General features: G+C 43.4%; 1 protein-coding gene across 2 annotated transcripts in view; it reads right to left on the minus strand.

The window, feature by feature from the left end:
- wdr17 (WD repeat domain 17) overlaps positions 1–23853 on the minus strand; it is a 142313-nt gene that overhangs the window by 57100 nt on the left and 61360 nt on the right. For both annotated transcript variants that reach the window (XM_059644862.1, XM_059644861.1), the window contains exons 10-15: positions 19968–20050; positions 15364–15450; positions 12985–13149; positions 7734–7936; positions 4375–4524; positions 1455–1585 (exon numbers count right to left, since the gene is read on the minus strand). In XM_059644862.1, the coding sequence (XP_059500845.1) occupies positions 1455–1585; positions 4375–4524; positions 7734–7936; positions 12985–13149; positions 15364–15450; positions 19968–20050 (819 nt within the window). The remainder of the gene's footprint in view (positions 1–1454; positions 1586–4374; positions 4525–7733; positions 7937–12984; positions 13150–15363; positions 15451–19967; positions 20051–23853) is intronic.

Consider the following 23853-nt stretch of genomic DNA (forward strand, 5'->3'; position numbering starts at 1 on the left):
TGATGGACATGTCATCTAAAGAATGGGAGGGGGAGTGGAAATGGTTTGCCACTGGGAGGTGCAGTTGTTTATTGCGAACCGAGCGGAGGTGTTCTGCAAAGCGGTCCCCAAGCCTCTGCTTAGTTTCCCCAATGTAGAGGAAGCCACACCGGGTACAGTGGATGCAGTATACCACATTGGCAGATGTGCAGGTGAACCTCTGCTTAATGTGGAAAGTCATCTTGGGGCCTGCGATAGGGGTGAGGGAGGAGGTGTGGGGGCAAGTGTAGCATTTCCTGCGGTTGCAGGGGAAGGTGCCGGGTGTGGTGGGTTTGGAGGGCAGTGTGGAGCGAACAAGGGAGTCACGGAGAGCCGAACCGAACCAAAATGTTGACTTCTCCTTTCCTCCAGATGCTGCCTCGCTTGCTGCTTTTTTTTTTCCAGCCTTTTGTTTGCTTACCATGAGCTGGCACACACTGTCTCAGTAACAACTCCCCAGTGAATCCCTGAAAACGGCCAGCTGGGTGAAATTCAATGCAGTTGTCACCGATATAGGATGGCCACCCACATTCCTTGGAATATTTCCCACTGCTGCGCGGCCCTTGATGAGCTGCAGCAGCAGCTTCTGTGAGCATCGGAGCACAGAGAGCTCCCGGAAAGCTTGGGGGCTGTACAGCTCACACAGAGAACGTTGATGCCCATCTGCTCTTTCATGTCACAAACCCTCAGTCCAGCGGGTGGCACTGTTCCCGGTGACAGTGTCCCAGGACATCCAGAGTTTGTAATGGTACTCAGGAAACAGCAGAGGGGACAATAGACCCTGGGCCTTCTGTACCTCCTCCACGTCCTGACACAAACTCTCCACTGCAACCCCTTTGTCTGAAGGCTGTTTGGTAGCCACTGCAGGTTGCAGTTGTTTCTGGGCTTCCTGGTGCATTTGTTTCTCCTCCATTTCTCTGTGAGGAGAGTGCATAGTGAGGTGAAACCCCGCTATGGCTGTATCCATTGGAGAGACAGGCATTGGTCAGAAATATATTGAGTTGTGTGGGCAGTTGGCATTTGATCACTCACAAGTAACAGCTTAGCATCGTCCTCAGTAAGTTGGGACAACAAGAACCTGGATTTATATAGCCCCTTTACGATCACAAATCAGCTCGTGTTTTAAAGGCACCATGCCAGTCAAAAGGACCTAAAGCAAGGAATAGAGGGAAATCCTGAGGTTAGGGACCATGCAACTGAAGACACGTCCACTGAATGTGCAGAAAAGCAGGAAGGTTACTTGAATTGGAGGAGTACAAATATTTTGGATATTGGATTTACAAAATATGGAGGGGCAAGATGATTTGAAATCAAGGACCAGAATTTTGAAATCAAGGTGTTCAGGATTCAATGAATTAAAGAACAGGTCAAACTGCTGAATTAGACATTAATTCTGCGCCATCATGTTATCAAATGGTGACAACAGAAAGACTTACTGATAAACACTCTGAGAACCATCTCAGCTTCTTAATCCGCACATTACTGGTGAGCTTATCCAGCTCCTGCTTGATATCCCGGGACACTTTCCCACACAGCAAAGGGGGAGCACCTGGGGACATTGCACGATCTGAAACACAGTAAAGGAATTTCAGTGTGAATTAACCCAGCAAATTTTCTCCTAGCTTGCCACCATTCTCATACAGGCACCAATATGCTAGCTATCAGTCCAAAAGTGACATTAATGTATGTGGAGGGTCAGATTTTCAAAGCTGGTTGAAGAACAAGTGATAGTGAAGGTGAGGCCAGGTCTCCCTCTGTGATACGCCCCACTAGTCAGACTCATTCATACATTCCCATTGCATTCCCATTCTCCACACTGCTCTCGTCAGGCCATCTTTCTGATCAGGCCTCTTCACATAAGGAAGTGTGGGTTGATGATCGTCACAGCTCTGGGAGAGGTAGGGGAGATTTAGTGGAGGTATTGATGTGCCATCTCCATTGAGATGGAGGCCTGCAAGGATGAATGACCTACTCCTCCTCTTCTCCTACTTTCTAAGGCCTACAAGGCGAGGTGCTGCTTCAAAAATGCAAAAATACCACTATCGCCACAAAATGGCCATGAAGTGGCATCTGTATTACCCTAATTGATACACAGCCTCATGGTGTAAAGCAGCTTGCCCTTGGGAAAGTGCTCCAGGCACATGAACATGTTCAGGAGCCATCCCCGACAGCATCTCCACTTAAAATTTATTGTCATGATTATTTCTTAATTAATTGATTAATTTGTGCTCATTATGGCTTTCAGTGATAGAAGCATTTTTGTTTTCTTACAGAGATCTGGGGTTGACATTCTGTGCTTCTATGTTCAACAGTTTAAGAGCATCCTTTAAGGATGGAGGTCAGGTGATGGGGATAAACATGGAAAACCACTGTTAGCATGTTTCAGAAGAGCTCAGAGAGTCATACAGCATGGAAACAGACCCTTCAGTCCAACCAGTCCATGCCAACCATTATCCTAAACTAAACTAGTCCCACTCCATTTGCACTTGGCCCATTTACCTTGAAATGTTTCTTATTCATGTATTTAACCAAATGCCTGTTAAACATTGTAACTATACCCCCATCCACCACGTCCCGTAGAAGTGTATTCAACACACCAACTGCTCTGTGTAAAACAGTTGCCCTTTTATAAATCTTCCTTCTCTATATTTAAAAATATGCCCCGTGTCTTGAAATCTCCCCCACTCTAGAGAAAAAACACCTACCATTCACCCTATCTATACCTCTCATGTTCTTGTAAACCTCTATAAAGTCACCACTCAACCTCCTATGCTCCAGTGAAAAATGTCCCAACCTATCCAGTCTCTCCTTATAACTCAAACCCTCCACTCCCAGCAATAGGATGACCATCTGGGGGCAATAGATCCAATATCTTTCAAACAGATTGAAGCATAAAAGGTTCTTACGTGCTAGTGGCTGAGATTAGGTTTCCAATGGTTAGGGATAGAACATGCGTCAGAGTCTCAGAACAAGACACTGGCCATTTAGAACTAGGATAAGGAGAAATTCATTACATTGAAGGGTTGGGATTCCTTACATTTCTGTACCCCAAAGGACACTAGTTTGCTCTGGAGCTGTATTTTTTTTCACAACAGAGGTCAATCGACCTCTCTAGAAGAATAACTAAGGGGTAAGTGGAATACTGTGGGTAGGTGTGGCTGTGGTAGAGACCTCAGACAAACCAGACTCGAAAGGCTGAATGGCCTGCTCCAGCTCTTATGTCTTATGCTGTTATGAAAATCATTCATTGCAATCCTTAGCTGGACTGAGCAAGTGAATCCCAGAGTTCCAAGCAGGATCCCTATTCGATTTTACTAAGTTCCAATGTGCTACTTGGAAGTTGTACTGTGTGATTCTATGTTGTCTGAACAAGATATAGCAGCTGATGGATCTGAATGTATTTAGACAATAAGACCACAAGATACAGGAGCAGAATTAGTGCATTTGCAGAGTCATACAGCATGGAAAAGGCCCTTCAGCCCAACTAGTCCATGCCAACCAATTCCTAAACTGAATTAGTCCCATTTGCCTGCGTTTGGCCCATACCTCTCTAAGCCTTTCCTGTCCATGTACTTGTCCAACTGTTTTTTATATGTTGCAATTGTACCTGCCTCTACCACTTCCTCTGGTAGTTAACACACACTACCCGCTGCGCGAAAAAGTTGTCCCTTAGGTCCCTTTTAAATATATACCCTCTCAGCTTAAACCTATGCCCTCTAGTTTTTGGACTACCCTACCCTGGGGAGAACAGCTTGGTAATTTACCTAATCCACTCGCCTCACAGTTCTATAAACCTCTATAAGGTCACCCCTCAGCCTCCTACACTCCAGGGAAAAAAGTTCCAGTCTATCCAGCCTCCCTGTCTAGCTCAAACCTTCCGGCCTCTGTAAACCTTTTCAGTCCATTCTGCCATTCAGTCATGGCTGACAGGTTTCTGAAACACATTCTCCTACACTTGATCGCCTTCCTAAATAAGAATCTCTCTATCTCTGACTTAAATACTCTCAATGATCTGGCCTCCACAGCCTTCTGCAGCAACGAGATCCACAGACTTGCCACTCTCTGGCTGAAGAAAGTCTTCCTCATTTCAGTTCTAAAGGGTCATCGCCTCCCTCTGAGGCTGTGCCCTGGGGTGGCCACTCGCAGAAACATCTACCTCAATCTATCCAGACCTTTGGGTATTCAGTAAGTTCCAATCATATCCCCCCACACCCCCTCATCCTTTAAACTCCATCAAGTACAGACCCAGAGCTTGGTTTCTCATGAAAACAGCTCAAGGAGGACACCCTTGAATTTTTATTTAAAACCCCTAAGGTCACTGGGGTGAATCAGGATGTGATCAAGTGACTCACCTACCTGTATTTCCAATTATTTCCTCCCACTGTTGCTCAGCCAGAATGTTCATTTGGAGAGGAGAAATCAGAGGTGTTAATGACCAGAGCCTCACAGTGGAGTCTCTCGAACACGATGCCATGGTGAAGGGCCTGTTGGGATGACAGGTCAAACCTGGGGTGATGGAATTAAGTTCCTGTTATTTACTGTAAAATTCAAAAAGGCAAGGGTCGAGCATTATACACCGAGAAAAAAAATCATAGCCTACTATCAAGTACGCTGAGTTGAACGACCTTTTTCAAAGAAATCCAAAATAAAGTTAAAACAGTAATGATACTTAAAAAGGAAAACAGAAAAAGCGAGTCTTGGTCTTTTATAGAGTGAGCCTCCAGAATTAACAACAGAAAATAAGGAGCTGACGGATGTTTAGATATTCCCTGTCCATCTTCAACTGTACAGAATATAAATTACATCTAAAAATGTGTAAGTCAACTGGTGAAAGAAAGAGTGCCATTTGAAACCGTTAACTTATTACAGTCACAACAGAGAAGGGACTTGGAAAATTATTAGCATTGAAAGTTGACAAGCCCCCAGGTCCCAAAGGATTTCATCCGAGGTTTTAAGAGAAATGGCTTATGATTTAGGATTTATCTGAGTTTGAAACCTGAATGCAAGTTTCTACTAGTTTGGACAATACCAAATTTGACTTTTCTCTTCAAGAAAGAGACAAACAGCGATATTTCAGGCCACTTAACATCTATCATTGGCAAAATTGCTGGAATCTTTTGTTAAGATATAGTGGGATAATTAGAAAGTCTAAACGTAGTCAGGGACAGTCAACATGAGTTTGTGATCAGAAATTTGTGTTTGGCTTACTTATTAGAGGTTTCTGGGGAAGTGATGAGCAACAAGGATAAAAGGGAGCTTGTGAATGTGCTGTACTTAAGACTCCTAACCTAATTTATATATTTGTATATCACAGTGTTAGGATAGATGACCAAAAGCTTTGAAACATGTCTTAAAGGAGGAAAGGCAGGCATAGAAGCAGAGAGACAGAGAGTGAAAATTCCAGAGTTTAGGACTTAGACAACTGAAGGAAAAGCCACCACTGGCGAAAATCGGGAATGCTCAAGATACTCCAAAGAGGATCTTCAAATGAGATAAACTGGAGAAAATAAATCCAAAGATGGCCAATAGAAACTGAGGTAAAAGCCTTCATTTAAAAAACAGTCTTGGGAGCATGACAGATAGAGGACGTTTGATGAAAAATAATCCAAAGGGATTGTATGAGATACAATATTTATCCAGGTGCAGTTTAAGTGATTCATAGGCTCACTTTCTCCATTTGTCTGATCTTGCTTTGCCCTCGTATCGGGTAATACATGGCAAAGAGGGGAAAGCTGACAACAAATTGTGACACTACTTTCGGATGTTGACTGATTGATGACCAGCCTTTGTTAAACATTTGACACTTTGCTGTTACAGCTCTAATCTCTTTTGAATGAAACATTCATAGGACTTTTAACAGCTGTTTCCAAATTGACACTGTCAGCACTTATTAAGAGTTTTACATTATCTTGGTGGAACTAATAGTTAGTATCATTAAAGCTATGAGAACATGGTAACGAACAACACTTATCACTTCAACCATTTAAGGGAAGCAGTCAGCAAACAGTGCTCCAGAATATGTTTGCTCTGTGCGTATATGCATATTATTAATAATTTACTTGAATCTGACAATTAAAGTGCATATGTCACTTGCTTTTCACTAAATAAATGTACTCCTAGATTATTTCATTGGGTAAAGGTCTCAATTGAATCCTGTCAATTTTAGATTAATTGAATGAATTCAGCAAATAAATAAATAATCAGCTCTTTAAACTGATCCCATGAGCAACATCTTCAGGAAACAAACTGTGGCAATGAATTTAAAATGTCTTTCATGGGGGAACAAGAATAAGTTGAATTCAAAATATAGGATGGGAATTTTAAGAGAGACGGATCATTTTAATGTTGGTGTTTCAAAGTACTTTGCAAGAGGTCATAGATTTCAGAGAGCAAGATTTTGTGCTTTCTATTTACCAAATGTTCAGAAAGTGAAATAAATATGACTTTTATAAAACACATAGGAATATTTAGTAATAGCAAAAATGCCAGGTAATTGCTATGTGACCGAACTTGAAGTCATGTAAAGTTTTTAGTGATATTCTGAAGCAGAGAAAAAAAATTGTCTTGAATCATAAAGTTTTCATCCTTTCACAATAAAATTCCACCCCTCCCCTGTCCTTCATTCAGTTTGATACCACAATAATCTAGGACCAATTGAAGATTTTGTTTGGTGATTTTTGTCTGCACCCGTCAGTTTCCTGACGCAACCACTTTAATTGAGAGGGTGATTACTTAACAATTAGACTTAAATTATAAGTTTTCTTTGATATTTTGAAATTAGCTACAGTGCCCCATTCAGGAACAATCACTTATTAACTTAGTTTTACTTGGTTAATTGGTCAATATACATCTAGTTTTAAAACAACTATATCTTTTCTCTCAATGCTAGGCTCTCAACATTATTCATAAGCTTTGAGTATTTAACACTTTTTTTAACATTGCAGCCACTGACAATGATTATTATCTAAGGTAAATATTTAAAACATGAATAACTACTTCTCTTTAAAAATTTACAATGTGTTGGTCAGTGGAAAGCATTCAACTTTGAAAGAAAACTATTTACAAAATCTCCCCTCCCGCCACTGTATCCCAAAACCAGCCCAGCTCGTCTCCCCCCCCCACTGCATCCCAAAACCAGCCCAGCTGGTCACCGCCTCCCTAACCTGTTCTTCCTCTCACCTATCCCTTCCTCCCACCTCAAGCCGCACCTCCATTTCCTACCTACTAACCTCATCCCACCTCCTTGACCTGTCTGTCTTCCCTGGACTGATCTATCCCCTCCCTACCTCCTCACCTATACTCTCCTCTCCACCTATCTTCTTTTCTCTCCATCTTCGGTCCACCTCCCCCTCTCTCCCTATTTATTCCAGAACCCTCTCCCCATTCCCCTCTCTGTTGAAAGGTCTAGGCCCGAAACGTCAGCTTTTGTGCTCCTAAGATGCTGCTTGGCCTGCTGTGTTCATCCAGCTCCACACTTTGTTATCTTGGATTCTCCAGCATCTGCAGTTCCCATTCTCTCTATTTACAAAAGTACCTGTGTCCACTTTCGACATTTACCAACTGGGTCTGGATCAAGATAGCAATAGACTGCAGCAGGTGTGTCAACATGATTAATAACACCCCCACCCCAACCACAGTTTTCCAATCTCATTATTTGTTGCAAGTTATATTCCTTTAGAGTGTTCTTATCAATTAATAGTAAGGTGTACCATTACCATAGACATCAGCACCATGGTCATACACTGTGTCCAGGCAGGTTCCATCCCTAGTGTCCCAGACACGAATAGTGTAATCCCAACTGCCCGATATCAAGAGGTAGGGGACTTCTGTGTTCCACAGTAAACCTCGTACTGGCGCTTTGTGTCCACTTAGAATATTGATACAGGCGTCCTGTGTGTAATCCCATATCCTCACAGTACTGCAGAGAGATTACAGAAAGCGGCGAACGATTTCTGATGTCAGAAATTCAAAGTTGTCATAAAATACATTTGCACTAGACAGATATATCTCCAACAAGAGAAAATCTAACCATCGGCCATTGACATTCAGTGGCACTACTTTCACTGAGTCCCCAACTTTCAACATCCGAGGGGTTACCGGTGACCAGAAACAGAGCTGGACTTGCCATATAAAAACAATGGCTGCAAGAGAAGGGCAGAGGCTAGGGATACTTCAGTGAGTAACTCATCCCCTGACTCCCCAAAGCCTGTCAATCATCTTCAAAGCGTGTGATGGATTATTTTCCACTTGCCGGGATTAAGGAGAACACCATCACTTGCAAATTCCCCTCCACGCCTCTTAAAATCCAAATTTGGAAATATATCGCCTTTCCTTCACTGTTGCTGCGTCAAAATCCTGGGATTCCCTACACCCCTAGCACATGCAACGGTTCAAGAATGCAGCTTGCCACTACCTTTTCAAGGACGACTAGGGATGGGCAATAAATGCTGGCCTACCTGACAAAACTCACATCCCCTAAATGAATCAAAATAAAACCACCTTCTCTGCACCATCTTCAACACCTCTATACCCTTTTTATGATACTGGTTAGCCTAACTGACCTGTAGTTCAATTCCATCCCTCTGATAAAAAAAACACTGGTGCTCAGTTTGTTTCTGAGGCTTTGCTACAATGTGGCACAACTGTCCGTGATTATTGTATTTTTGCTCCGTTTAACAAAATATGTTGGTTATGTTTGATTTTCCAGTCCACCTGCATGCATGGCATGTTGTGTTGACATTAGTGTGCTAGCTACGAGTGACGGGAATTGTAATTTGTGCTGTGGTCCCCGTTGATAGCTATATGGGACAACTCATATTCCGGAGTGATGACTGGCTTATGCAGTATGGTTACCTTGTTGGTCAATCACTGAACATATCTGTGTAATTCTGTCAATGTACTTTCGACAGAAAAGCCTCAGGCTATAGAAGAAATGCAAAAAATGAAAGACATATATCTGTATATATAGAAGACAATATGAAAGATTGAACCAATTTTCTCAGCAACATCCTTTCCAGTCAACTCCAGTTTCAACTTTAAACTGAAGAGGTTGCAACAACTTTGTTAGGGCAACTTTCTACACATTCACCAGAAGTGATTCTCTCAATTACTTTCTTGCCCTGAGACATACAGCTGTCCAAGCTAACTCAACAGTTTTTCTGACTGAAATCTTCAGACTGAATATAAACTCCAGATTTAGACTGCTCTGAAGTTGCTAAACAGCACATCTGCTGATATTGAGCTTTTCTGCTGAACTCCACCTACTCCTGGCCTCCCCTTTCATAAGTCATAAAAGCTCAGCCCAACTACTGGCAGTAATGACCTCACTGAGTAGCTTGTCAACATAAGAACATAGTGCAAGAGCTAGAAGGAGGAGTAGGCAGTTCAGCCCCTCAACTCCACTTTCCTGCCCACGAGCCAAAACCCTTCAAGCTGTTACTAATTAAAAACCTGTCAGTCAATCTCCTCTCTCTGATGAAGGGTCTAGGCCCGAAACGTCAGCTTTTGTGCTCCTGAGATGCTGCTTGGCCTGCTGTGTTCATCCAGCCTCACATTTTATTATCCTAGTCAATCTCCTCTTCAAACTTACTCAATGTCCCAGCATTTACTGCACTCAGGTGTAAGAAGTCCACAGATTCATGACACTTTGAGGGAAGTAATTTCCTCTAATCCCTGTTTTAAATATGCTATTCCTTATCATGAAACTACAACTTCTCATTCTAGATTGCCCCACGAGGAAACATTCTTTCTACATCTACTTTGTCAATCTCCTTTCGCATCTTACACATGTATGTTGAGTCATTTAGCTTAAGTTGCATGCACATTTTTGGAAACATGTTTTTAGCCAATTATTCCAAATTACCTTCTGACCCTTTCTTTAAAAACACACATCAGACCTTAGAACATAGAACATAGAACAGTACAGCACAGAACAGGCCCTTCAGCCCACAATGTTGTGCCGACCATTGATCCTCATGTATGCACCCTCAAATTTGTGACCATATGCATGTCCAGCAGTCTCTTAAATGACCCCAATGACCTTGCTTCCACAATTGCTGCTGGCAACGCATTCCATGCTCTCACAACTCTCTGTGTGAAGAACCCGCCTCTGACATCCCCTCTATACTTTCCACCAACCAGCTTAAAACTATGACCCCTCGTGCTAGCCATTTCAGCCCTGGGAAATAGTCTCTGGCTATCAACTCTATCTATGCCTCTCATTATCTTGTATACCTCAATTAGGTCCCCTCTCCTCCTCCTTTTCTCCAATGAAAAGAGACCGAGCTCAGTCAACCTCTCTTCATAAGATAAGCCCTCCAGTCCAGGCAGCATCCTGGTAAACCTCCTCTGAACCCTCTCCAAAGCATCCACATCTTTCCTATAATACGGCGACCAGAACTGGACGCAGTATTCCAAGTGCGGTCTAACCAAAGTTTTATAGAGCTGCAACAAGTTCTCACGACTCTTAAACTCAATCCCCCTGTTAATGAAAGCCAAAACACTATATGCTTTCTTAACAACCCTGTCCACTTGGGTGGCCATTTTAAGGGATCAATGTATCTGCACACCAAGATCCCTCTGTTCCTCCACACTGCCAAGAATCCTATCCTTAATCCTGTACTCAGGTTTCAAATTCGACCTTCCAAAATGCATCACCTCGCATTTATCCAGGTTGAACTCCATCTGCCACCTCTCAGCCCATCTCTGCATCCTGTCAATGTCCCGCTGCAGCCTACAACAGCCCTCTATACTGTCAACGACATCTCCGACCTTTGTGTCGTCTGCAAACTTGCTGACCCATCCTTCAATCCCCTCATCCAAGTCATTAATAAAAATTACAAACAGTAGAGGCCCAAGGACAGAGCCCTGTGGAACCCCACTCACCACTGACTTCCAGGCAGAATATTTTCCTTCTACTACCACTCGCTGTCTTCTGTTGGCCAGCCAATTCTGTATCCAAGCAGCTAAGTTCCCCTGTATCCCATTCCTCCTGACCTTCTGAATGAGCCTACCATGGGGAACCTTATCAAATGCCTTGCTGAAGTCCATATACACCACATCCACAGCTCGACCCTCATCAACGTTTCTAGTCACATCCTCAAAAGACTCGATAAGGTTTGTGAGGCATGACCTACCCCTCACAAAGCCGTGTTGACTGTATTTGATCTAGCCATGCTCTTCCAGATGGTCATAAATCTTATCCCTCAGAATCCTTTCTAACACCTTGCAGACGACAGACGTGAGACTTACTGGTCTATAATTGCCGGGGATTTCCCTATTTCCTTTCTTGAAGAGAGGAATTACATTTGCCTCTCTCCAGTCCTCAGGTACGACTCCAGTGGAGAGCGAGGATGCAAAGATCTTTGCAAGTGGCGAAGCAATTTCATTTCTCGCTTCCCAAAGCAGCTGAGGACAAATCTGGTCCGGGCCTGGCGACTTGTCAATCTTAATGTTTGACAAAATTTTCAGCACATCAGCTTCCTCTATCCCTATCCATTCCAGCATGCACACCTGCTCTTCAAAGGTTTCATTCACTACAAAGTTCGTTTCTTTCGTAAAGACAGAAGCAAAAAACTCATTTAGGGCTTCCCCTACCTCCTCAGACTCCACACACAAGTTCCCTATGCTATCCCTGATCGGCCCTATTCTTTCTTTGACCATTCTCTTATTCCTCACGTAAGTGTAAAATGCCTTTGTGTTTTCCCTGATTCCTTCTGCCAAGCCTTTCTCGTGCCCCCTCTTGGCTCTCCTCAGATCATTTTTGAGCTCCTTCCTTGCCTGCATGTAATCCTCTCTAGCTGAACTTGACCCTAGCTTCCTCCACCTTATGTAAGCTACCTTCTTCCTTTTCACAAGAAGCTCCACCGCTCTCGTCATCCAAGGTTCCTTTATCTTACCGCTTCTTGCCTGTCTCAGAGGGACATATTTACTCATCACTCACAACAACTGTTCCTTAAACAGTCTCCACATGTGTATAGTTCCCTTACCATGGAACAATTGCTCCCAGTCCATGCTTCCTAACTCATGTCTAATCGCGTCATAGTTTCCTCTTCCCCAATTAAATGTCCTCCCATTTTGCCTAATCCTCTCCTTCTCCATAGCTATGTAGAATACAGCACTGAAACCAAAAATCTGCACACCTCTATTTTAACACCTAAGTTCCTAAATAATAATAAAGTCATAGTTATAGAGGTGTACAGCATGGAAATAGACCCTTCGGTCCAACGTGTCCATGCCGACCAGATACTCTAAATAAATCTGGTCCCATTTGCCAATGTTTGGCCCATGATCCTCTAAACCCTTCCTATTAATGTACCCATCCAGATGCCTTTGAAATATTGTAATTGTACCAGACTTCACTACTTCCTCTGGCAGCTCATTGCATACATGCACCACCCCCGAGTGAAAATGTTGTCCCCTAGGTCCCTTTTAAATCTTTCCCCTGTCACCTTAAACTTATGACCTCTAGTTTTTGACTTCCCCACCCTGGGGAAAAGGCCTTGGCTGTTCACCCTATCAATGTCCCTTATGATTTTATAAATCTCTATAAGGTCACCACCCTGCCTCTGATGCTCCAGGGAAAATAGCCCCAGCTTATCCAGCCTCTCCCTATGGTTCAAAGCCTCCAACCCTTGCAACATGCTTATAGATCTTTTCTGAACCCTTTCAAGTTTCACAACAGCTTTCCTACAGCAGGGAGATGAAAATTGAATGCAATTTTCCAAAAGCGGCCTTACCAAATGTTCTGTACAGGATAAGAATGTATTGTAAACATTCGCCACATTAGTAAGGTTGAGATTCTAATCTTGGATGACTAATAGCACCACTTAAATACACGATGATTGCAAGTGGAGAGGCAGTTTTATTTAATCTTCTGTAATGACCTTTCAAAGTAGTTTTGTGCATTGACTCAGTGGAAGAAAACCTTTTGTCACCAATTATTTCATTGTGCTGAAGAAACAGTACCTGTCATCAGAACCACTACAAAGGATGCCTTCTCTCAGGGGAGACCATCTAACGTGGAACACTTTGGCAGTGTGCCCAGTGAAAACTTTGAGGGGCTGGTCAGAGCTGGTTGCTAAATAGTAAACTCGAACACTCTTATCCTCACAGCCAGTAGCAATCATATCCCTGCAAAGCAAAGAGGACATTTAACTAAATTCATATGCAACAGACATGAAGAAACATTTTTAAAAATTATCTTATTGAGATTTGTTTGATGTGTTCTCTTCATAGTAGCAGAAGGTACAGTGTGAGAGTGGAAGACTTTACACAGGTGATATCCAGGGATATAATGAAGACCCTCAGTTCAGGTAAAGTACTGAAGAGATTTCCTTCAATTTTGCCTGAAAAAATGTGCATTACCTCAAATCTAAGGCTCTTGAGTTCTTGAACCGCTAAGAGACACTATCAGCTTAGTACTATGGCTACGGTGTTGAGGAAAAGTTTACAATGGGATGGCTGAATTGTCCATCCATTCAATGAGGTACTTTGTGGAGGATCAGTGTGCTTCCTATAGCAGATCTGAATGGGCAGGTTGATGTAACAAGGTCCATGGCCTGTGATTCATGGTCTCAACTGCACTTTGGAAGAATTCTTCCAATTATGGAGCAGGTCAGAAATCACACAACGCCACAGGTTGTGGACCAACAGGTTTATGTGAAAACACAAGCTTTTGGAGCATCACTCCTTCTTCAGGTGTTAGTGAGAGAGGCAGACATTATAAGTAAAAGATCAAAGAGTCACACCACTGATGAGGATATATGATACAAACCCGAGATGCTGTTAAATCTTCAATCAATTAGGTTTTAATTGATTAATATGTATATGTAAATTCCCAAATTCCTTTCAAGTCACTGTCCTGAGAAAACTGAAGGTTTTATCAGTGTACAGAAGAGGTGACATTTTAGGTCAGATAATGAATGTTAGGTGTGAGGCCTTGTTTAGAACCTGTTTGTGTTTTGGTTTGGAATCAGACCGGTTTTGTTTCTAAAGTAGGAATTTATAAAATGGCACATTGACTAACTATCTATAAACTGTGTGCTTTTTGAACAAAATAGAATGTATCTGCAAATACAAATTCACCCCATAGATTCACGTGTGTGTGAGTGTGTGTGGGAGCAAGAGACAGACTATGCGTGTGTGTGTGTGTGTGTGTGTGTGTGTGAGCATGTGTGAGGGTGCATTCTGGGTGGAGTCACCTGTAGTGTGACACGAACCCAAGATCCTATTTAAGACCATTCTCATGGGTACGGAACTTGGCTATCAGTCTCTTCTCAGCGACTCTGCGCTGTTGTGTATCCCGAAATCCGCCTTGTCCATCCCAGTCCAACACTAGCACCTCCAAATTATGGAGTAGGTGGACACATTGTCCTCATGGACAAAGTCCTCTGGTGTTGGTTCAGTGAGGAGACATTGATTTTTATGCTGCATGATTTCACAATCCAATTACTTATCTATGTGGACAATAGGTTACCACTAGCTCTGTGAAGCTGCTGGTTTTTTGAAATGCTGGTGCATTTGGAAATACTTTCAGGGCAGCCTCCTCAAGTCTTCAAGAATGGAAAGGGCAATGTTGTTCATGATTGACAGGGCATGATGGTGTGGCAGAGAAAGGCACAGTAGACTACAGCTAGCCCTGTGATACCAGGTATCCTATCTGTACACACCCAGTGATATTCCAATGAACCACTTGGTCAGGTTCACCCTGGTTTTTATTTTCTGGCCAACACTGATGGGATAGGGTCAATAGGTGAGAGTCCTGTTTTGTGACGATCAGTGTTAGTGCTGTGACTGAACCTATGTCAACTAGCAAGTGCATTGTGGTTGCTTCTTGAAGAACTATGTCTCACGAGTAGCAGAGGGAATGTCCTCTGGCTGGACTCATTTTGAACATGAGTCCCATAAATGGCGATAGTCAACTGTATTAACTTAAGTCCTTTTCTCTTGCTTTCTCCCTCCTTTTGACTCCAATGCCCAAAAATCTGACAGTGGAATAATCAAAGAACTGCATTCAGAGAAAATATATGAGGTTGTTTCAACATCTACACCTTCGTGATCAATATTGTGATGTAGATATTAGAGGTGTGAGGGGTTCTTGCTCTCTCATTGGAACCTGACTCTTTATGTTTCATGTTCCATGGGCTACATATAGTGAACCATGAGTGACTTTACTCTAATTCTCTCATTCTCCACTGAAGGAAAGCAAGACCTGAAAAGGAACTTCAGCTTTTGTTTGTGATGGACCAACTTTGACCCAGTTGAACAAGAGAGAAGCACAACAAATATGTTGCCTCAGATTCTACAGGTGCAATTCCAAACGGGTCAGAGAATGAGCTGACTCACTTATTGTTCTGGCTCCAATCGCAGCCAAAGACAGCAGCCGGATGCTTGTACTTGTGCAGGAGTTTTCCATCGATTGTTCGGATAATACTGCAAACAAACAGTAAGTTAAAAAACCGAAAGTACTGTCGATGCTAGAACTCAGTAGCAAAAACAGAAATTGCTGGAAAAGCTCAGCAGGTCTGGCAGCAGCTGCGGAGAGAAATCAGAGTTCGTGTTTCAGGGCCAGTGACCTTTCCTCGGAACTGAACATAGAACAGTACAGGCCCTTCAACCGACGATTTTGGGCCAACCTATTAACTTTAAGATCAAACTACCCTGCATACCTCTGATGAAGGGTCTAGGCCCGAAACGTCAGCTTTTGTGCTCCTGAGATGCTGCTTGGCCTGCTGTGTTCATCCAGCTCCACACTTTGTTATCTCAGATTCTCCAGCATCTGCAGTTCCCATTATCATTTACCCTGCATACCCTGCAGTTTACTACTTTACTATCATCCATGATGGCAGGTAGGAAAATGTTGGTTTTTGTGCAGAAGATAGGGTGGTGGAAGGATTAAGGAGTAAATGATAGTTTGAGATAGAGCCCAAAGAGAGAGAAGTACAGCTGCACAGTCAACAATGAGCAGGCTTTGAGGGTGAATAGTTTTAGCGAAGCTTTCTTTACATATGTCCCCACGCCCAATGTGGTTGAGTCTCAATTGCCCTCTGAGCAATTAGGGATGGGCAATAAACTCTGGCTGAGCCGGCAACGCCTGCATCTCCTGAACAAATTAAAAAGAAATTGCCCTGAATTGGCAAAGCAGCAGCACGCCCCAACATGTCTGCTGTCTGAGGTTTACCACCAAGTGGCAACTCGGGGATACTCAAACCAATTAGCATCTTTATGTTTCACTACTAAGGCATCTAAAGTGTAAGGTCAGGATGCAAAATTTATTTTGACATCAGATAGTTGACCAGTCTTTGACCAGAAACCCTGCTCCTACTGCAGTCGACCAAGAACAATGCTGCTGTATTATGGTATATATTCCAGAATGGACAGGTCTGCATCTATAAGGCAGTTAGATTATACCACGCCATGCAATATTCTGGTACAAAGGTTTCTGTCTCACCTTAGTCATTCTATCTATGCAATGGAGTCAGTGTTGTACTCGCAATCAGTTATGTATATGTATATGTAATGCACAGTAATGTCAGCAAACACAGAATGCAACCGACATGTGTCAGTCTATGATATCATAACCAAGCAAATAGCTAGCATTGTAAATAAATACGTCACAGGAAACTTACTCTTTATGGTATGTGCTACTTGGGCTAACGTACAGAAAACACAAATGGCAGGACTACTAATTCTCTCATTCTCCTCCAAAGAAAAACATCATTGTGAAGTTGGGCTATTCCAATATCCCCAATGTCAGAAAGCATAGCCTGTTACGTAGGGAGTACAATAGAGAAGCACGCCATTCAATTAAATTGATCCAAGCTGATTTCTTTGCTGTCTCCTCCCACTTCTCTCACACTATCATTATTACATTCAATTACTTTCTTCTCTCCCTATGCAGTTACCGAGACTCCCTTTAAAGGCATCTAAACTAAATGCCCCAAATAAAAGTTAGAGTAGCATAAGAACATAAACACAAGAACATAAGAATTAGGAGCCGGAGTTGGCCATCTGGCCCCTCGAGCCTGCCCCGCTACTTAAGATCATGGCTGATCTTTTTGAGACTCAGCTCCACTTACCCGCCCATCCCCATAACCCTTAATTCCTTTACTGTTCTAAAATTCATCTAGCGTTGCCTTAAAAACATTCAGTGAGGTAGCTTCAAATGCTTCACTGGGCAGGGAATTCCACAGATTCACAACCCTTTGGGTGAAGAAGTTCCTCCTGACCTCAGTCCTACATCTGCTTCCCTTTATTCTGAGGCAATGCCCTCTAGTCCTAGTTTCACCTGCTAGCGGAGACAACCTTCCTGCCTCCACCTTATCTATTCCCTTCATAATCTTATATGTTTCTATAAGATCTCCCCTCATTCTTCTGAATTCCAATGAGTATAATCCCAGCCTACTCAGTCTCTCCTCATAATCCAACCCTCTCAACTCTGGAATCAACCGAGTGAATCTCCTCTGCACCCCCTCCAGTGCTAGTATATTTCTTCTCAAGTAAGGAGACCAAAACTGCACACAGTACTCCAGCTGTGGCCTCACCAGGACCCTGTACAGCTGCAGCATGGTTTCCCTGTTTTTAAACTCCATCCCTCGAGCAACAGCAGGCAAAGCTCCATTTTCCTTTTCAATTACCTGCTGCACCCGCAATCCTACTTTTAGTGATTCATGCACAAGGACACCCAAGTCCCTCTGCACTGCAGCATGCTGCAAGTTTTTACTATTTAAAACATTCCATTTTGCTGTTATTCCTACCAAAATGGATGACCTCACACTTATCAACCTTGTACTCCATCTGCCAGACCTTTGCCCACTCACTTGGACTATCTACATCCCACTGCAGACTTTCAGTGTCTTCTGCACACTTTGCTCTACCACTCACCTTAGCATCATCTGCAAATTTTGACATACCACACTTAATCCCCAACTCCAAATCATCTATGTAAGCACGTCGCACATTCTAATCACCGTCTTGGTAAAAACGTTTTCCTTGAATTTCTAATTTTGTTTGTTAGTGACTGTCTTATGTTCTCATTTCAAACTCCCCTAAAAGGAAATATCTGCTCTACATCTACTTTACTGTCCTTGACTTTAAATGCGGTATTTGGTTCAAACCTCCATTTTCTAGATTGTTGTTTCAGCTCTCCACCCGAACAGCTCTGAGGCCTGGCCACTTACCCACAATGCAATACTAAAATATCTTGACATGGCGCTCGTATATTGCTGAATTGCTGATAGCGCCAGAATACTGCAGCCAAGCTCAAGATAAGACTGAATTCTGGATGCAAACCAGTGGGTACCATCTGGGGTGACACACTTGGCTCTGCTCCACTTATGGTGGTCCACCTAGCAGTAGAATACTGCTATTCAACCTGGCTCAGGAGCTATCACACAAAAACAGGTATCCATCTCAGGAATATAATGAGGATCATTTCTGGATTATCCAGATTAACACATCCCAAGTAGCACCCTTTTAACCTCCTGATGTCTACAGGGTAGACATCCTCCTCAAAGAACATGACTGGTGGGCATCTAATGAGCCATTCTGCTCAGCACAGGGCCTCAGGATCAATGCAGACATGCATCAAAAACCCTGTGGTTCCTACTGGACTACACTCCAAACACTACAAACAGGTAACAGCTCTACCTCTCAATGGCACTTCTCCTAGTTCACTGCAAACTGCACCAACTGCAATCGAGCAGCAACTCTGAGGTTTCAGCCTTCCACAGAGGATCTGCACAACCTTCAACCACTTGGGAATGACCTTTGGACAATGCGCTGCCCTCATGGTACAAGGACTGCAGCTCAAATTGAGACTATGGCTATCCAAGGTCATGACCTTGTTGCATGGCGGAGCAGACTAGATGGGCTAAATGGCCTGATTCTGCTCCTCTTATGGTCTTATGACAAACCATTGCTTGCAATATGGTTTGGGCAATAAATACTGGCCTAGCCAGCAACATCCACATCGCACAAATCTACGAAAAACAAGAGAGTGAACTCCTGCTATCGGAGATCCTTTTCATAAGAATGAGGGTCAGAAGTAGCAATTCAGCCTTTCAAGCTTTCTCCACCATTCCTTACCATTATGACAGATCACATCTTGGCTTCCAACTCCTCATAACCTGTTAACGCGTTACTAATTCAAAACATCTATCTCCTTGTTACATTTATTCAGTGTCCTGGTATGAACCACACTCTGGGGTAGTCAATTTCACAGGTTCAGAATAGTAATTCCTCCTTGTCACTGTTTTAAATCTGTCACCCCATATCCTAAAACTATGCTCTCTCATTCTCGATTGCCCCCCAGACAAATCTTTTATCGTTTCATTTAGTCAGACCTCAACCTTCCCTTTCCAAGAGAAAAATGTCTGTTTGGTCTTTACTGTCAGACATAACCCCTCTGCCCTAGCATTGTCTACTGGAAGTCCTTTATGCCTTTGGTGTCATTCGTGCATGTCTCCAAAAAGCATTCCTGCACTCTCTTTGATTGGAGGCGACCAGAAGAAAAGGATTGATTAATTCATTGATTTACTGCTGTCACATGTTCCAAAATACAGCGAAAAGCATTGTTTTGCGTGTGATACAGGCAGATCGTGCCAGACAAAGTGAATCTGGGTGACCGAGTGCAGACTCTGGTGTTACAGCCACAGAGAAGGTTCACAGAGAGATGGCAACATTAACATTTGAGAGGTCAGTTCAAAAATCTGATAACAGCAAAGTAGACAGGAGGTAAAATGCCAAAAACCAGCGAAGTCCGAAAGCAAGGGAGCAGTGATGGAGAGATTGAGAAAGCAGGAGATTTGCTGACTATGGGAAGATGGAAAATGGATTGCTCCAGTCAATGCAAAGCATGCAAACATCTGGAAAATATGCATGCCTCCTAATATTCTTGGTTACTCGCAGCAATGCTGAAGGGTGAGAAAAATGATGCAAAAGCAACTCACCAAAATCCGTCACCACCACATGTCGCTATCCTTTTGGAATCCTTATGGCTCCAAGCAATGCAGAAGATTCCATTTTTACCATGCTTCAAGGAGAAATAAAATAAACACTGATTATAAACTCCATTACATTAAACATGCTGACTGCTTCATTTTGGCAAGAATGTAAAATCATTAAAAACTGAAGGTGCTGGAGAATCTCAGCAGGTTTGACAACATCCATGGAGACAAAACAGAGTTAATGGCTTAACATTAGATCCGGTGTTCTGATCTCAATCCTAGGCTGAATTCTCATCGATAAATGGGTGAGGATTTCAAGAAAGTGGCCAGTTACCTCAGGGAGACTTGGCTAAATCAGGAAACTGAAAGGCTTCTTTCAATGAGAGGGCCAGTGAAAATGGCCAAGGCCCTGGGTAGTTAGCACTCACACCTGGAGTGACAGCTGATGCTGTACACGGTGGACAACCATGAGGAGGGCATCTCAAGATGGAAGTGCTCTCTGAAGACTTGTACAAGGTATTATTACATAGACTGTGGCAACCACAGCCAGGCAACTATCGCAGAGGGGCAGATCCTCCTTACAATCTGCAATGCTATGGCCTTGGGAACTGAGCAGATTCATACCACATCACTTTGTGGGACTTTTTTTCATCTTTCTTTATGGGATGTGGGCTTCGCTTGCTGGCCAGAGTTTACTGGCCATCCCTAGTTGTCCTTGAGAAGGTGGTGAGCTGCCTTCTTGAACCGCTGCATTTTTCCTGCTGTGGGTTGACCCACAATGCCATTTAGGGAGGGAATTCCAGGATTTTGACCCGGACGCGGTGAAGGAACAATGACAGATTTTCAGGTCAGGATGGTGAGTGGCTTGGAGGGGAACTTGAAGGTGATTCAATCCCCTGTAGGGATTTCTGAAGAAGAGTCTAGGCTGGAAAAGTCAACTTTCCTGCTCCTCCGACACTGCTTGGCCTGCTGTGTTCATCCAGCTCTACACCCCGTTATCTCTTGAGGAGATGGCATTCCCCTATATCTGCTGCCCTTGTCCTTCTAGATGGAAGTGGTTGTGGGTTTGGAAGTTGTTGTCTGAGGACCTTTGGTGAATTTCTGCAGTGCAAGTTGTAGATAGTACACACAGCTGCAGTGGGGGGACTGCATGCTTGTGGATGTAGGGTTAATCAAGTGGGCTGCTTTGTCTTGGATGGTGTCAAGCTTCGAGTGTTGTTGGGGCTGCACCCATCCAGGCAAATGGGAAATATTCCAACACACTCCTGGCTTGTGCCTTGTAGCTGGTGGAAAGGCTTTGAGGAGTCAGGAGATAAGTTACTCACCACAGTATTCCTATCCTCTGACCTGCTCTTACTGCCTCTGTGTTTATGTGGTGAGTCCAGTTGAGTTTTTGGTCAATGTGCCACCCCATGTTCCATGGCATCCAGACGGTCTGTAAAGAATGCTGTCCACTGGCACCCTAATTGGTCCAAATGACTACCCACGATTGGTGGGTGGGGATTCATGATCATCCCCCTCACGAGCTGCACCCCTGATGATGGGCCACAGTTGGAAACCAGTGGAAAATTTCCAGGCCACCCAATGGCCACACTTCACTGGATCACCTACTTCCAAACCTGCCTCTGTCTCAGTCAATGTTTGGTTGACTTTCTTTTTCAGAACTGGGAGAAGTTAGAAACATATCAGCTTATGAGCAAATGGAACACTGGGCCGGCGGGCGGGGGCTGGGGCATGTGGAAGAAGAGGCGGAGAGGTAAGGTAAGAACAAAATGAAGGATCTCTGATAAGGTGGAAAGTATAGGAAAGATGGAATGACAAAATGTTTCATATGATATGATGGAAAGGACAACAAAAGAAACACAAGATGGGTCTAGAAAAGCAGGTGATTACCTCGTGGTATTACCACTGGACTGTTAATTGAGAGACCCCGCTAATGTTCTGGGGCAAAAACTGAAGTTGCTGGAAAAGCTCAGCAGGTCTGGCAGCACATGAAGAAAAAAATCAGTTACCATTTTGGGTCTGGTGACCCTTCCTCAGAACTGAAGGGTCACCGGACCTGAAATGTTAACTCTGACATTTTCTTCACAGATGCTGCCAGGCCTTCTGAGATTTTCCAGCAACTTCAGTTTTTGTTGCTGATTTACTGCATCCATAGTTCTTTTGGTTTTTAAACTCCTGGGGACATAGGTTCGAAACTGCCCTTGCAGATGGCGGAAGTTGAATTCAATAACGAATCTGGAACTTAGAGTCTAATGATGACCATGAGAACACTGTTGATTTATTGGAGAATCCCATCTGGTAAAAGGAAATCTGCCATCCTTACCAGATCTGACCTACATGTGACTGCAGGGCCACAACATTGTGTTTGGCTCTTGACTGCCGTCTGGGCAAGTAGGGATGGACAATAAATGCTGGTCTAGTCAGTAATGCCCACATCCCATGAACGAATTAAAAAAAAAGCCTTCCAAAAGCAAAAGAATAGGATTGAGAGAGGGAGAATGAAATGCATCAGGGAATAATGTAACAATGTGGAGGCAGAGGTTATGGTTTAAAAGTTTCACACGTAATTTTGAATGCTCAATAAGCTATAAGGTACCAAATCAAAAGATGTGCTGCCGTTCCACATCTTCATGTTGCATCTCATTGGAATACGGCAAGAGATAGAGGACAGACAGGTCAAAATGGGAGCAAGGTGGGGCATTAAAAAGACAGAGACGGTAACTCAAGATCACACTCACAGATGGAATGGAAGGATTTCACACCACGATCACATAAGAGCATCACATCATAACCAGTGAATACGGAAATGAAAGTCTGAGAGAAGTGCTGTTTGACCTGGATGGTAGGGGTTGGGGCCTTGAATGGTGAGAAGGGAAGAGCTCAAGAATGTTGCATTCCTGTGCTTGCAAGGAAAGGTGATTCAGTGCAAAGGAGGGAAGAGGTGACTGAGAAGTGGACCAGGGTGTCATGGAGGAAGCAGCCACTTTGGAATGCAGAAAGGGAAGGGTACATCTGTGGAAGGCACATTGCTGCAAATTGCAGACAATCATCATAAATTCTCTGATGAAGGGTCTAGGCCCGAAACGTCAGCTTTTGTGCTCCTGAGATGCTGCTGGGCCTGCTGTGTTCATCCAGCCTCAGATTTTATCATCATAAAAGCACTGCAGTGTGAGAGGATGGCGAGGTCAGGGGAAACTTACTGTGGCTCAGAGAGTGCGGGGAAGAGCTGAGAACAGAATTGGAGCGAACAGACAGAACAGAGGCACAGTGCAATCTCAGGTTGAGGAGAAAGACAGACATACAGGACGTTTTTAGGGTGGGATTAGACAGATTCTTGATAAACAAGGGACATGAAAATTTATCGGGATACGTTTCAGATCAACAATGATTTAATTGAATGGCGGAAGAAGTTTGAAGAGTTGAGTTGCCCCCACTGGTTTCTAATTTGGATGGTTGTACAATGGAAAAAATGGTGTCGAAGGCAGCTTCATTTGAATAGATGCAATGGAGATGGAGAAACTGGGAGAATAGAATGGAGTCCTTATAGGAAACAGCATGGAAGGAAATAAAGTCAAGGTAGCTATGGTTGATCGTGGGCTTATAGTAGATATTATTTTACAGCCTAGCTCCAGAAATGGAAACAGTGAGGACAAGGGAGGGAACTGAAAGGTTAGAAATAGACTATGGTGCATGTAGAGGAGGGTAGGGGGAAGCAATATGAATGAAATTTTCCAGTTCAGGCTGACAGCAGAAATTATCACCAGCTCAGTGATTGGTGTTCCAGAAAAGAGGCAAAGATCCTGAGTGGTAATTATTACCAGTTCAGTGAACTGTGTTCTAGAAATGAGGCAAGGAGCCTGAGTGGCACCAGAGCAAAGTAACTCCA

This window comes from Stegostoma tigrinum, chromosome 3 (assembly GCF_030684315.1).
Source record: "Stegostoma tigrinum isolate sSteTig4 chromosome 3, sSteTig4.hap1, whole genome shotgun sequence".
NCBI lineage: Eukaryota > Metazoa > Chordata > Chondrichthyes > Orectolobiformes > Stegostomatidae > Stegostoma > Stegostoma tigrinum.